General features: G+C 68.5%; 4 protein-coding genes across 5 annotated transcripts; 1 reads left to right on the plus strand and 3 right to left on the minus strand.

The window, feature by feature from the left end:
* Nucleotides 1-54: 54 nt before the first annotated feature.
* USP39 (ubiquitin specific peptidase 39) lies at nt 55-4,207 on the minus strand. The gene is made up of 12 exons (XM_063358725.1): nt 3,832-4,207; nt 3,206-3,275; nt 2,986-3,080; nt 2,220-2,356; nt 1,977-2,129; nt 1,657-1,882; nt 1,503-1,580; nt 1,342-1,409; nt 925-1,256; nt 517-652; nt 340-426; nt 55-218 (listed from the first exon to the last, which is right to left on the minus strand). Exons 1-12 carry the CDS (start codon nt 4,175-4,177, stop codon nt 171-173), a joined length of 1,776 nt encoding a protein of 591 aa, XP_063214795.1. The 5' UTR covers nt 4,178-4,207; the 3' UTR covers nt 55-170.
* A 22-nt stretch (nt 4,208-4,229) lies between these two features.
* On the plus strand, nt 4,230-6,117 carry C23H2orf68 (chromosome 23 C2orf68 homolog). 2 transcript variants are annotated; one of them, XM_063358727.1, is made up of 4 exons: nt 4,230-4,625; nt 4,728-4,843; nt 5,407-5,534; nt 5,833-6,117. In XM_063358727.1, the coding sequence occupies exons 1-4, from the start codon at nt 4,531-4,533 to the stop codon at nt 5,953-5,955; spliced, it is 462 nt and encodes a 153-aa protein (XP_063214797.1). In that variant the 5' UTR covers nt 4,230-4,530; the 3' UTR covers nt 5,956-6,117. The 2 variants fall into 2 exon arrangements, with proteins under 2 accessions (XP_063214797.1, XP_063214798.1); XM_063358728.1 differs by having other exon boundaries at nt 4,240-4,625; nt 5,416-5,534.
* A 248-nt stretch (nt 6,118-6,365) lies between these two features.
* LOC134526648 (vesicle-associated membrane protein 5-like) lies at nt 6,366-9,382 on the minus strand. The gene is made up of 3 exons (XM_063358726.1): nt 9,133-9,382; nt 7,938-8,069; nt 6,366-7,638 (listed from the first exon to the last, which is right to left on the minus strand). The coding sequence occupies exons 1-3, from the start codon at nt 9,361-9,363 to the stop codon at nt 7,429-7,431; spliced, it is 573 nt and encodes a 190-aa protein (XP_063214796.1). The 5' UTR covers nt 9,364-9,382; the 3' UTR covers nt 6,366-7,428.
* Nucleotides 9,383-9,869: 487 nt separating this feature from the next.
* On the minus strand, nt 9,870-12,062 carry VAMP8 (vesicle associated membrane protein 8). The gene is made up of 3 exons (XM_063358667.1): nt 11,889-12,062; nt 10,859-11,059; nt 9,870-10,083 (listed from the first exon to the last, which is right to left on the minus strand). Exons 1-3 carry the CDS (start codon nt 11,889-11,891, stop codon nt 9,940-9,942), a joined length of 348 nt encoding a protein of 115 aa, XP_063214737.1. The 5' UTR covers nt 11,892-12,062; the 3' UTR covers nt 9,870-9,939.
* Between the last annotated feature and the right edge of the window lie 15 nt (nt 12,063-12,077).

Raw genomic sequence — 12,077 nt, forward strand, 5'->3', positions numbered from 1 at the left:
GCTGCAAAACCCACAAAAACCTCGCCCCCAAAGAGATGTGAAGGCAGAAAACGGTTACAAAAATACAGCGGGTGGCCTTTAATCGGGGGCAGGGGGCACTGCGGGGTGGGGGGGTGGTCCGGGTGCCCCTGGGGTGGGGGGGGAGGGGGCTGTGGGTGCCCCTGGAGGGCTCAGGCACCTTGTTGGTTCGTCTCGTCCTCCTCGCGCCGCTTCCAGATCTGTGTCAGAGCGGGGGGGGGGGGGGGGGGGAGCGGGATCAGGAGGGGGTGAGGGGACATTTTGGGGGGTGAAAAATGTCCCCTGGGACCCCCCCCCTTTGCTGTCACCAAAGCCCCTCACCTGGATGTACGCCTCTGAGAGGGTGATCATCTGCGGCAAGATGTCCGTCACCTGCAGGTCCTGCAGCTCGTACCACTTCCCGGTGCCCTGCGAGGGGACAGAGGTGACGCTGGAGGGGCCACCCTCCTTGTCACACCCCCCCCCACCCCACCCCCCCCAGGGATGAGGGACACTCACGTGGTGCAGCACGTGGATGCGGTAAGAGCCCTCGGAGGGTTTCCCATCATGCACGATGTTGGCGATGAGGTCGTAGGTGGTGTTGGTGTGCGCCGCCTGCACCTCCTCCGACAGGTACTCCCGCAGGTCCACGTTCCTGGGGGGCACCCAACACCCCTCAACAGGGTGTCACCAGCACCCAAACCCCAGAGGAACCCCATTACCACCCACAACCCCCCCCCAGATGCTTCCAAGCCCCTCCTAAATTATCTTTATCTCCTCCTAGATGCTTCCAACCCCCCTCCTAGATGCTTCCAACCCCCTCCTAGATGCCTTCCCTCCCCCCCAGATGCTTCCACACCCCCAAGAGGGCGCAGGGAAAGGCAGAGAGGGACCCCAGGCACCCACTCAGGGCTTTTCACCACTCACGTGATGGGGAAGTTAACGATGGTGGGGTTCTTCTCCACAAAGAAGTTGTTCTTGGTGAAGCGCTTGATACAGAAAATGAGGTAAGGAGGCAGCTTGGTGAGCTGGAAGCGCTTTAGGAAGTTCTCCTTGTAGGTTTTGTACTCCTTCTCGGTGGCGCCGTTGAACTTGGCCAAGATGCTGAAGAGAGGGACCTGGGGGATGATTAGCTGCTCCTTCTCGTCCTTGTAGAGTGGGGCGGTGGGAAGGTCCAACGTCAGGTACATGAAGGTGGATTCCACCATCATCTCCTGGTACTCGCTGTTCTGCAGGAGCTGCGCCTTCTCCTCGGCCGGCTGTGGGACATGGGGCTCAGAGGCGGGGTGTCATAGACCCCCACGGGGGTGAGAAACCCCTTCCTTTGTCCCTCCACGTACTCACCAGATCCGGGTGAGGCAGCTTTTTGGTGAAGATACGCATGGAGCCCTGGAAGACGTCGGTGACAATGGCTACAGGGACAAAAAGATGTTGGGGGAGGACATCAGGAGTGACAAGCGTTACCCAAGCGGGTGCCCCAAAGGCCTTTGTCACCCTTCACTCACTCTTCTTCTTCTTCTTCGTGCCACCCAGCGCCGAGTGCAGCGCGTTCAGGAACCAGGAGAGGAAGTCCACCCCGTCCCCTACAAATCAGAGTCAATCAGAACCAGGGGGGCCGAATCCAGGACCCCCCCACACATCCCCCACCCTGCTCCTCACCTTGCTTGGTGATCTGGAAGTTCTTCTTGCTGCAGAGGACCACGGCTTGCAGCATCTCGTGGGGCGAGACGTGCGCTTTGAAGTTCCGGGGGTTCCACAGCTTCCGCATCAGCTCCCCGAAGCGCTGCACCAGCAGGAACATGATGTCCCCCGGCGGGCGCTGGATGCTCTTGTAGTTCTCTTCCTCCAAAAAATAATTCCTCAACGGCGGGACGTTGGATAAAGCCTGCGGGAGAGGAGCCAGGAAACATCCCCACCAACGCCAAGGCGGGTTTGGGGGGGGGGGGTGTTTCACCCCAAAAATGAAGCCCCGGTGATACCTGGAGGACGGCGTTGGCATAGTCGTTGGCTTTGATGTTGTTGAGCCCCACGATGCCGGGCAGGTACGTGGTGCCGTCGTAGGCACGGGAGAGCTTGGCCTGCTTGTCCAGGTTGGTGATCTGCTGAGCGGTGAACGTGGGCTTCAGCACATACTGCGGGAGAGAAACAGCGTCAGAAAAGGCCGGGGGGGGGGGCCTGAAGCGGGGGGGCCTGAAGCTGAACCCCCCCCCGCCCCGCCGCACCGTGATGTCCTCCAGCGAGGAGTCAATGATCTCGTAGTTGTCGGGGAGGCAGTAAAACTTGAGCGTGTGGAGGTTGAGGAAGACGTGGTGGCTGAACTGGACGCTGTGGATGTAGGCGTGAGACTTCAGCCCGCGGCCTGCGAGGGAAAGGAGGGGGTCAGGGTGGGGGGCACGGGGAGGGGCGCAAGAAGGTGTGTGGGGGGGGTGGGTCAGGGGGAGCCTCGGGGCCCCGGAGAGGAGAGGGGATGGGAAGCCCGGGAGAAGGTGGAGAGGAGACAAAGGCGATCCCCCTCCTGCATCTGGAAGCTGCTTCTGCCCACCCTGCGTGTCCCCATCCCCACCCCCCCGGCAGTACCCTGGTCCCTGGGTGCCCTCTGTGTCCCCCCCCTCCCCCAGGTCCCTGGATGTCCCCTGTGTCCCCCCCCAGCAGCATCCCAGCCCCCGTGTGTCCCCTGAGTTCATCCCCAAGGCAGCGCCCTGGTCCCAGGCTGTTCCCTGTCACCCCCCCAGGCACCGACCGTATCCTTGGGTGTCCCCCGTGTCCCCCCTGGACAACACCCTGGTCCCCAGGTAGCCCCCGGGCAGCAGCCCAGCCCCTGGGTGTCCCCCACATCCCCCCCAGCAGCACCCCATCCCTTGGTGTCCCTTTGAAGCAGCAACCCCATCCCGGGTGTCCCCTGTGTCCCCCCCCCAGCAGCACACCAGACCCCTGGCAGAGCCCACGTCCCCCCCCCCCGGCAGCACCCCGGCCCCCGGGGGGTCTCACCCTGGAAGTACTTCCCGCAGACGAGGCAGGCGTAGACGTTGATGTGGGACAGCGAGATGGAGCACAGCTTCTCGAAATCGAAATCCAGGACGCTCCTGGGAGGGGGGCAGAGCTGTGGGGGGCGTTGGGGGAACTATGGGGACAGGGTGGGGACAGGGTGGAGCCCCCGGGGAACCCCAAAACAGCCCGATCCATCCGCCCCCACCCCCAACACACTCACTTGTTGATGGTGTCCAGGTAGGGACAGTGGCGGCTACGCTGGTCCTCGGGGTCAAAACGGCCATAGCGCACTGCAGGGGGACGGGCTCGTTAGCAAAAGGGGGGGGTCGTTAATAAAAGGGGACTCATTAGCGGAAGAGGGAGTCGTGAGCAAAGGGGGCCTCGTTAATGAAGCGAGGCTTGGGGACCCCATTAGTGCCAGGGAGACACCTCACATCAGACACGCAACAAACGTCCATCGTGTGTCGTGTCCCCCCCCAACCCCGGTAAGCCCCCCTGGGGCTGAGCCCTGCTTCCCCCCGCGCTGTCCCTACCCCTGCCCAAACCTGAGCCCCGGACCCCCATAATCAGCCCCGGTGCCCTCCCGTGCCCTCCAATGTCCCCAAACACACCCCGGTGTATCCACACACGTCCGGGTCCTCCGCCCCCCGGTTTCCCCCCGTACGTCCCGGTTCCCCCCCCCAGTGCCCCCCCCCCGTACATCCCGGTCGTCGTCCCACACACGGGTTCGCCCCCCCCTCCCCAAGCCTCCCGGTGTCCCCGCACACACGCTCCCTCCCCACCCCAGCATTCCCAGTCCCCGCCAACACTCACGATCCCGCCCCCCCCCGCACTCCCGGTCCCCACCGGTAGGCTCGGGCTCAGGATCCGAGTCGCCATCAGGCTCACGCTCCCGCTTGACCCGCACCGGGCCGGCAGAGGTGGCGGAGCCCCCCCAGGAGCCGGTGCCGGGCTCCCGCTTGATACGTGCGGGATCCACGGGCAGTGGCAGGGCCAGGCCCGGCTCCGCCGCCTCCCGCCGCCCGCGCTCCCGCTCCGCCTCCCGTCGCCCTCGGGACCGCTCCGCCTCCCCCTCCCGGCGGCTCCGCGACGAGCCCCGCGACGAGGAGGAAGAGGAGGAGGAGCCTCCGCCGCCGCCGGAGCCCCGCGGGGCCGCCCGGGCCTCCCGCTCCCGTTTCCCGCGGCTCGACATCCCGCCCCTGCGCAGGGGGCGGGGGGCAGGGGGCGCAGTGCGCAGGCGCGGCGGGCGGGGGGGAGTGGTCGCGCATGCGCAGAAGCGCGCTAGCAGCCTCTGCGCGCGTGCGCCGCCGGCCAATCCCCGGCGCCTCCTCGCTCTGCGCGTGCGCGCGGCGGGCGGGGCGGGCAGTGCCTCTTCAGCGCCTGCGCAGAGCCGCACTACCCCAACTCCCCCACACACACACGCTGGCGCGTGCGCACCGGAGCCGCGGCGGCGGCCGGCGGCGCTTTTAAAGGGACCGCGTCCCCGTTACCGGTGGGGTGAACTTTCCGTGGTCTCTCTCTGCGGGCCGTTCCCGGCGGTCGCCGATGGAGGCGCCCGCGGGCTGGCGTTGCCGGCCGGGTGGGCGGCTCGATATGAGCCACGGCTTCGTGCGGCACATCCGCCGCAACCAGATCGCCAGGTACCGGGAGGGGCGCGGGGAACGCCCCGGGACCCCCTGTGACATCCCTGCCTTACCCCCACCCGCCGTGCCCCGGTAACCCCCGGTCCCCCCGGTACGCAGGGACGCCTACGAGAGGGCGGTGCGGCAGGCGCGGGGGCGGGCGCGGGGCCGGCTCACCCCCACCCCCTCCCGGCCCCGCCGACCCGACCAGCAGGTGTACCGGCCCCGGCGGCCCGGTGAGCGGCGGGGCACGCAGGGCTGGGGGGGCATCCACGGCGGGGGAGGGCGGGACATGGGGGCACCCAGGGGATGGTTTGGGGCACGGGCGGGGGGGAAGGGACCGAAGGGGGCGACAGGGCGGGGGAGCACCTGAGGGTGACCGAGGAGGGGGGCACCTGAGGGAGCAATGGGGATACGGTGCAACTAAGGGGGGGGGGGCACCCATAGGGTGGAAAGTGATGGGGGGCACCCGGAGATGGATTGGGGCATGGGGGGGGCACTGAACGGTGGGGGGGAAGCGGGAGGAAAGCGGGGATAGGGGGCACCCCAGGGTGGGCTGAGACATGGGGGGCACTCGAGGGTGGGGGGGGACCCCACGGTGGGCTGGGAGAGGGGGAGGTTCCTGAGGGAGCGATGGGATGGGGGGGACCCGTGGCTGGGGGGAAGGGGGGGGTACCCCAGGGTGGGCTGGGGCATGGGGGGGGGCACCCGGGAGATGGTTGGGGATGGGGGGTAGCCCTGGGGCGGGGGTTGTGCACCCAATGGGGGGGGGGGCACTGGCTGCCCCCTGAGGGTGCAGGTGCCGCAGGGGGTCCCGGGGGAGACGCCAACCCGGGCCCACCCCCCGCCGACACGCGTGGACCCCGGCTCTTCTGCCTGGAGTACGAGGGGGACGACGGCCACGTCACTGCTGTCATCGTGCACCAGGTGGGGACCCCAGCGTCCAGGCACACCCCCCGGGTGGGGGCAGCTGGGCGGGGGCACCCATGGGTGCAGGGGGCTGGGGGACAAGGAGAGGGGGGACACTGTGTGTGGGGTGGGGGGGAGTCGGGGCTCCCATGGGTGCGGGAAGGGGGGTCATGGGGTCCCTGGTGGGTGCTGGCTTCCCTGGGATGCAGTGGGAGGGTGGGGGGTGCCACTGGGGGGCAGTGGGGGGCCGTGGGGTAGGGGGGTGCCACCGTGGGGCAGGGGTGCTGTGGAGCAGGCAGGTGACGGGGTGCCGCAGGGGGACAGCGCGGAGGAGGTGACACGGCGGGTGTGCGCCCGGAGCCCACTGGAGCCCGCCCTGCGCCGAGCCCTCTGCCAACGGGTGCAGGACGAGCTCAGCAAGCGCCGAGGGACAGGGTGACGCTGCCACCCCCCCGGGACACTGCCGCCCCCCGGGGATGGGTGCCAGCCGCTGCCTGGTGTCAATAAAGGTGCTGTGAGGCTCCAGTGTCTGGATCTGCTTGGGGAAACTGAGGCACGGGGGAGGGGTCCCGCTGTGTCACCGTGTCATGTCCCCATTGCTATGGGTGCCACCCATGGGTGACAATGGGTGCCGTGTCCCCAGGGACCCCCCCCCTTCCTCTCCCCTCCCCGAGGTTCCCATCCCCTGGCCGGGTGCCATTGTGTCCCCAGGTCCCCATCTCGGTGGCAGGGCCACAGCACCCTCCTGTCCTCCCCCACCCTGGGTTGGTGGCACCTGGGGACGAGACTGGGTGTCCCCAGGACGGGTCCCCCTGGTTTCTTATTGCGGGGGTCTCCCCAGTAGCGGGTTGTGCTGGTTTATTGTGGCAGGGTCCCTCCCGACCCGTTGCTGTTGTTGGGTCTCTCGGGAGTGAGACGCGGGGGCTGGTTATTGCGGGCTCTCCCCAAATCCGGTCCTGCAGGGTCGTTATTGCCGGGTCACCTCGGAGCAAGGCATGGCGGTTCGTTATTGTAGGGTCTCCCCGGAGATCATCCCACGGGCTTGTTATTGTAGGGCCCTCCCTGGAGGGGGTCCTGCCGCTCTGCTGTTGTCGGGTCTCCCCAAAACAAGTCCCGGTGCTTATTTATTGTAGGGTCTCCGTGGAAATCATTGTGCTGCCCTGTTATCGTAGGGTCTCTCCAGAGATCGTCCTGATGGTTTATTATTGTAGGGTCCGCGCAGACATCGTCCCACTGCTCTGTTATCGTAGGGTCTCCCCAAAATAACTCCTACGGCTTGTTTACTGGAGGGTCTTCCTGTAGTGGGTCCTGTTGGTTTATTATTGTAGGGTCTCCTTGGAGGTGGTGGTGGGGGGTGTCTGTCATTTTTGTTATCGTAGGGTCTCCTCAAAGCAGGTCCTGGTGCTTATTTGGAGTCTCACTGGAGATCATCCTGTTGCTCTGTTATTGTAGGGTCTCCCCGGAGGGGGTCCGGCACGATTGTTATCGTAGCACCTTCCCGCAGATCATCCCACCGGTTTGTTATTGTAGGGGCTCCCCAGAGCAGATCCTGGTGCTCGTTTATCATGGGGTCTCCCTGGAGTGGGTCCTGCCGGTTTGTTGTTGTGGGGTCTACCCCAAGCTGATCCTGCCGGTTTGTTATTGTAGGGTCTCCCCAGACAAGTCCTGGTGCTCATTTATTGTGGGGTCTCACCAGAGATCACCCTGCTGCTCTGTTATCGTAGGGTCTCCCTGGAGGGGGTCCTGCCGGTTTGTTATTAGGTCTTCTCAAAGCTGCGCCTGCTGGTGTGTTATTGTAGGGTCTCCCCAAAACGAGTCCTGGTTCTTATTTATCACAGGGTGCCCCCAGAACAGATCCTGCCGGTTTGTTATTGTAGGGTCTCCCAAAGTCCCAGCCATAACTCTGGGGGGTTCATTCCCCCCCCCCGGAGGGGGTAGGGGGGGGGACAGTGACGGTGAGGGTGACGGTGGTGGGGGCTGGTCGTGACAGCCATATGGCCAGGCCGAGGGCGAGGAGGAGGAGGAAGGCAGCGATGAGGCCGATGGCTGCCAGGCGCCAGCGCCGGTTTCCCCTGCGCTGCTGCTGCGCCACCGCCCGGGTGCTGCGGGTGAAGGCTTTGCCCTGCGGGGACAGCGCCGGGGGGGGCTATAGGGTATCCCCCATCCCCCCCACCCCGGGCCATGCAGGCCTATGGGGGCGGGGGGGGGGGGGGCACTATAGGGACCCTGTGGGTCGTGTGTCCCTATAGTGCGTCTCCCCGCCTGGGGCTGTGTGTCCCTATAGCGTCCCCTGGGGCTGTATGTCCCTAGAGCGTGTGTCCCGCCCCCGAACCCCGGGACTGTGTGTCCCCTGCAGGGCTGTATGTCCCTATCGTGTGTGTCCCCCCCCCGCCATGGCCGTAGGTGCCGGTGGGTGCTCACCATGGCGCACAGCTCCTGGGCCCGGGTGTCGAGGTCGCTGAGGCGCCCGTCCCGCTCCAGAGCCCGGGCGAAGTTCTGCTTCATCAGCTCCGTCACCTCCTCTGCCTCGCGCTGACACTGTGCCAGCCCCGCCTGGGGACACGGGGGGGGGGGGGTGGGGACATGGGGACACCATGGGGATAGGGCATAGGGGGAGCAGGGGGACATAGGGACCTTGGGGACAAGGGCACCGCAGGGAAGGGGAACCATGGGGACAATGGGGATGTAGGGGACCACGGGGACACAGGGACCACAGGGACAAGGACACTGCAGGGAAGGAGCACCATGGGGACATAGGGGACCTTGGGGACATGGGGATCTTGGGGACAAGGACACTGCAGGGAAGGGGCATAGGAGGACTTTGGGGACGAGACCCTGGGGACATGGGGACCTTGGGGACAAGGACAATGCAGGGAAGGGGCACAATGGGGACATCAGGGGCCCAGGGGGACATATGGGGTCACAGGGACCATGGGGACCATAGGGCCAAGGGCACCATGGGGACAAGGGTGCTGTGAGACGGTGGCACATAGGGACCATGGGGACATGGACACCGCAGGAACGGGGCACATGGGGACATAGTCACCATGAGGAGGGGTTGCACAGGGACACGGGGACCACGGGCACCCTGGCACCAGGCAGAGGGGGCACATGGGGACCATGGGGACACAGGAACCATGGGGCACACCCGGACCACGGGGCCAGGGGCGCCATGGGGATGGGGCAGAGAAGGGACATGGGGACAGGGCACGGGGGCCAGGGGCACTGTGGGGTCAGGGCACACACGGGGACACGGGGACGCCAGGGCACGGGGGGGGGCCGGGGCACGGAGGGGGGGGGCGGCAGGGCTGGGGGACACGGGGACCCCGGGGCCGGGACACCGGGACGGGGTTGGGGGGGGGGACACGGAGGGAGACGGAAAATTCCACGCGGGCCACCCCCACCCCCGGGGCCGCGTCCCTCCCGGCAGCAGGAAGAGCCCGGGGGCACCGGGAGTGGGGGCGGGGGCGGGTGCACGTGTGTCCCCAAGCCCCCGGGGTGGTGGTGGTGGGGGGGGGTGTCCCCGTGTCCCGTCCTCCCCCCGGTGCCGGTGTCCCCCCCCCCGGAAAACGAAAGCGAAAGCAGCAACGGAGCGCCCCCAGCCCCCGGCGCTCACCATGGTCCCGCGGGAGCGGTACCGGGCTCCGTGCCGGTACCGGAGCGCCCGTCCCGGTCCCCGTCCCGGTCCCGATCCCCGGCCCCGTCCCGCCCCGGCCCCAGCGGCCGCGCCCGGCGGGAGGGACCGGGACCGCCCCCCCGGGTCCCGCGTGTGTCCCCTCCCCGGGCGCCCCCGGCCCCGCAACCCCCCCAGAGGTGGTGTCCCCAGGAGCCCCTCCGGGACCCCCATGCCCCCGCGTCCCCCAGGACCCCCCACTCAGGCCCCCCCCCCCAAGTCCCCTCAGATGTGGGTCCCCCCAGGACCCCCCAGCCCTGAGTCCCCCAAAGCCCCCCCCATCCCTACAGCCACCAGATGTGGGTGTGTGTCCCCCGACTCCCCCCCCACTCAAGCCCCCCATGTCCCTGCAGCCCCCCGAGATGTGGCTCCCCCGAGATGTGGGTCCCACTGGGACCCCCGTGTCCCCAAAACCCCTCAGACGTGGATCCCCCCAGGGACACCCCCCCCAACATCCCCCCCATACCTGGGTCCCCTGGGACCCCTGTGTGCCGACCCCTGCCCCCCCCCCGGGCCCTGTCAGGGTGGCGGTGCCACCACACACTGAGCCCTTTGTCCCTTGGCGCCAGCCGCCCGCCTGGCACCGCTCCCCGCCCCCCCGGGCACAGCGCCCGCCTGTCCCCACACGTGTCCCCACGCGTGTGCTCCCCCCGGCGCGCACACACACTCAGCCCCACACAGCTCGTCATCCCTGTATTCCCCGGGGACACGGGGGTGGTCGGGGGGTCCCCGGGGCGGGGACGGGGGGCTCTAGGTGGGGATGGTGCCAGTGGCCAGGAGGATGATGAGGATGAGCACGATGGCGCCCACGAGGCCGAGGATGACGAGCAGCTTCACGTTCTTCCACCAGTACCGGCGGGCCATCTTCTGCGACGTCGTCTTGAAGTGCTCCGACTGCGGGGACACTGCTCAGGGGGGCACTCGGGGACAACCACTGCCACCCCAGGGACACCCACTGTGACCCTGGGGACCTCCCACTGCCAACCCTAGGGACGCCCCATTGCCACCTTGGGGACATGCCACTGTGACCCCAGGGACAGTCGCCACCAGCCTGGGGACACCCCACTGCCACCCGAGGGACACCCGCAGCGACCCCAGGGACACCTGCTGCCACCCTGGGGACACCCAGTTGCCACCCCAAGGACTCTAACTGCCACCCTGGGGACCCTCTGCTGCCACCCTGGGGACACCAACTGCCACCCTGGGGACCACCTGCTTCCACCGTGCCGACACCCCTCTGCCAGCCTTGGGCACACCTCTCTGCCATGCCAGGGACACCAACCGCCACTCTGGGGACCCTCTGCTGCCACCCCTGGGGACCTCCCTGCCACCCCAGGGACCCCCTGCTGCCACCCAAGTGCCCCAGAGCCCCCTCAGGGACCCCGTGTGCCACAGCCCCATGTCCCCCCAGGGTCCCAGCACCAGCCTGAAGACCCAGTGCCACCACAGGGCCCCCATACTGGGCCCCCGGTGACGCTGTGCCACCTCAGGGACCCAATGGCCACCCCTGGGGACCCTGTGCCCACCTTGGGGACCCGATATCCCACCTTGGGGACCTTGTGCCCCATCTTGGGGACCCTGTGTCACCTCAAGGACCCCATGTCCCATCCTGGGGACCCTGTGCCACCCCGGCAACCCCGTGCCCGCCCCGGTGACGCTGTGCCCTCACGGTGGCCTCCAGGTCCTGGCTCTTGCTGTGGAGCTGCTCCAGGTTCTCCCCCCGTGCCAGGATCCGCTCCACGTTCTGGGTCATGATGGTTTTGACGCCCTCCACCTCCTGCTGCAGCGCCCGCACGCGCCCGCTGTCCCCCGCGCTGCCCGTCACGCCACCCATGGCACTGCCCGCCATGCTGCCCGTCCCGCTGCCCGCCTGCTGACACAGCGCCGGCGTCAGGGGGGCCACCCAAGCACCCGCCACCCCCCCGGGCACCCCCCCAGCACCCCACATGTACCCTGGGCGTGCCCCCGAGTGCCCCGCACAGACCCCTGGCACCCCCCCAGAACCCCATGAGCACCCCTTGAGCACCCCATATACACCCTCCGGGCACCCCACATACACCCCCGTGAGAACCCCATAGGCACCGCACATACACCCTGGGCACCCCCAAGCACCCCACAGCACCCCACGCCCACCCGAAGCGCCTGCCAACCGCCCTGGACGATGCCCAGGCACTTCCCTAAGCACCCCGTAGGCACCGCAAGCTCCTCCCGAGCCCCTCGAGCCCCCCACACGCACCCCCCCGAGCCCCCCACAGGCACCCCGAGCCCCCCATCGGCACCCCGAGCGCCCCGCAGGTGCCCCATGTCCACCCCAAGCACCTGCCAGGCCCCCCATCGGCACTTCCCCACACACCCTATAGGCACCCCCAGGCGCCCCCCAGCACCCTGCAGCCACCCCCCAGCGCCCGCCTGTACCCCGGGCACCCCCCGGGCACCCCCCGGGCACCCCCCAAGCGCCCCACAGGCGCCGTATGTCCCACCCCAAGCTCCTGCCGACCCCCCACCGGCACCTCCCCGAGCGCCCCGCCGGCACCCCGAGCCCCTCTCGGCACCCACAGCTTCCCCTTGGCCCCCCACAGGTACCCCAGACCCCCGGATGTCCCCCTGGGGGCCCCCCGCACCCACCCAGCCCCTGCCCGGCCCCCCCCCAGGCGCCCCACAGCCCCCCAAGCGCCCCCTGTGACCCCCCCCGGGCCCACCATGGCCGCTCCGCTCCGCTCCGTCCCGCCGCTGCCCGCGGCGGCCCCCGACCCCTGACCCCTGACCCCGCCCCCCCGGGGCTTCCGGGAACGGCGGCAGCGGGAGGGGGCGGGGTGAGGGGTCGCGGCGGGGCCGAGGGCGGTGACGGCGGGGGTGAGGGGTCGCGGCGGGGTCAGGGGTGACGGGGG

This window comes from Chroicocephalus ridibundus, chromosome 23 (genome assembly GCF_963924245.1).
Source record: "Chroicocephalus ridibundus chromosome 23, bChrRid1.1, whole genome shotgun sequence".
Taxonomy (NCBI): domain Eukaryota; kingdom Metazoa; phylum Chordata; class Aves; order Charadriiformes; family Laridae; genus Chroicocephalus; species Chroicocephalus ridibundus.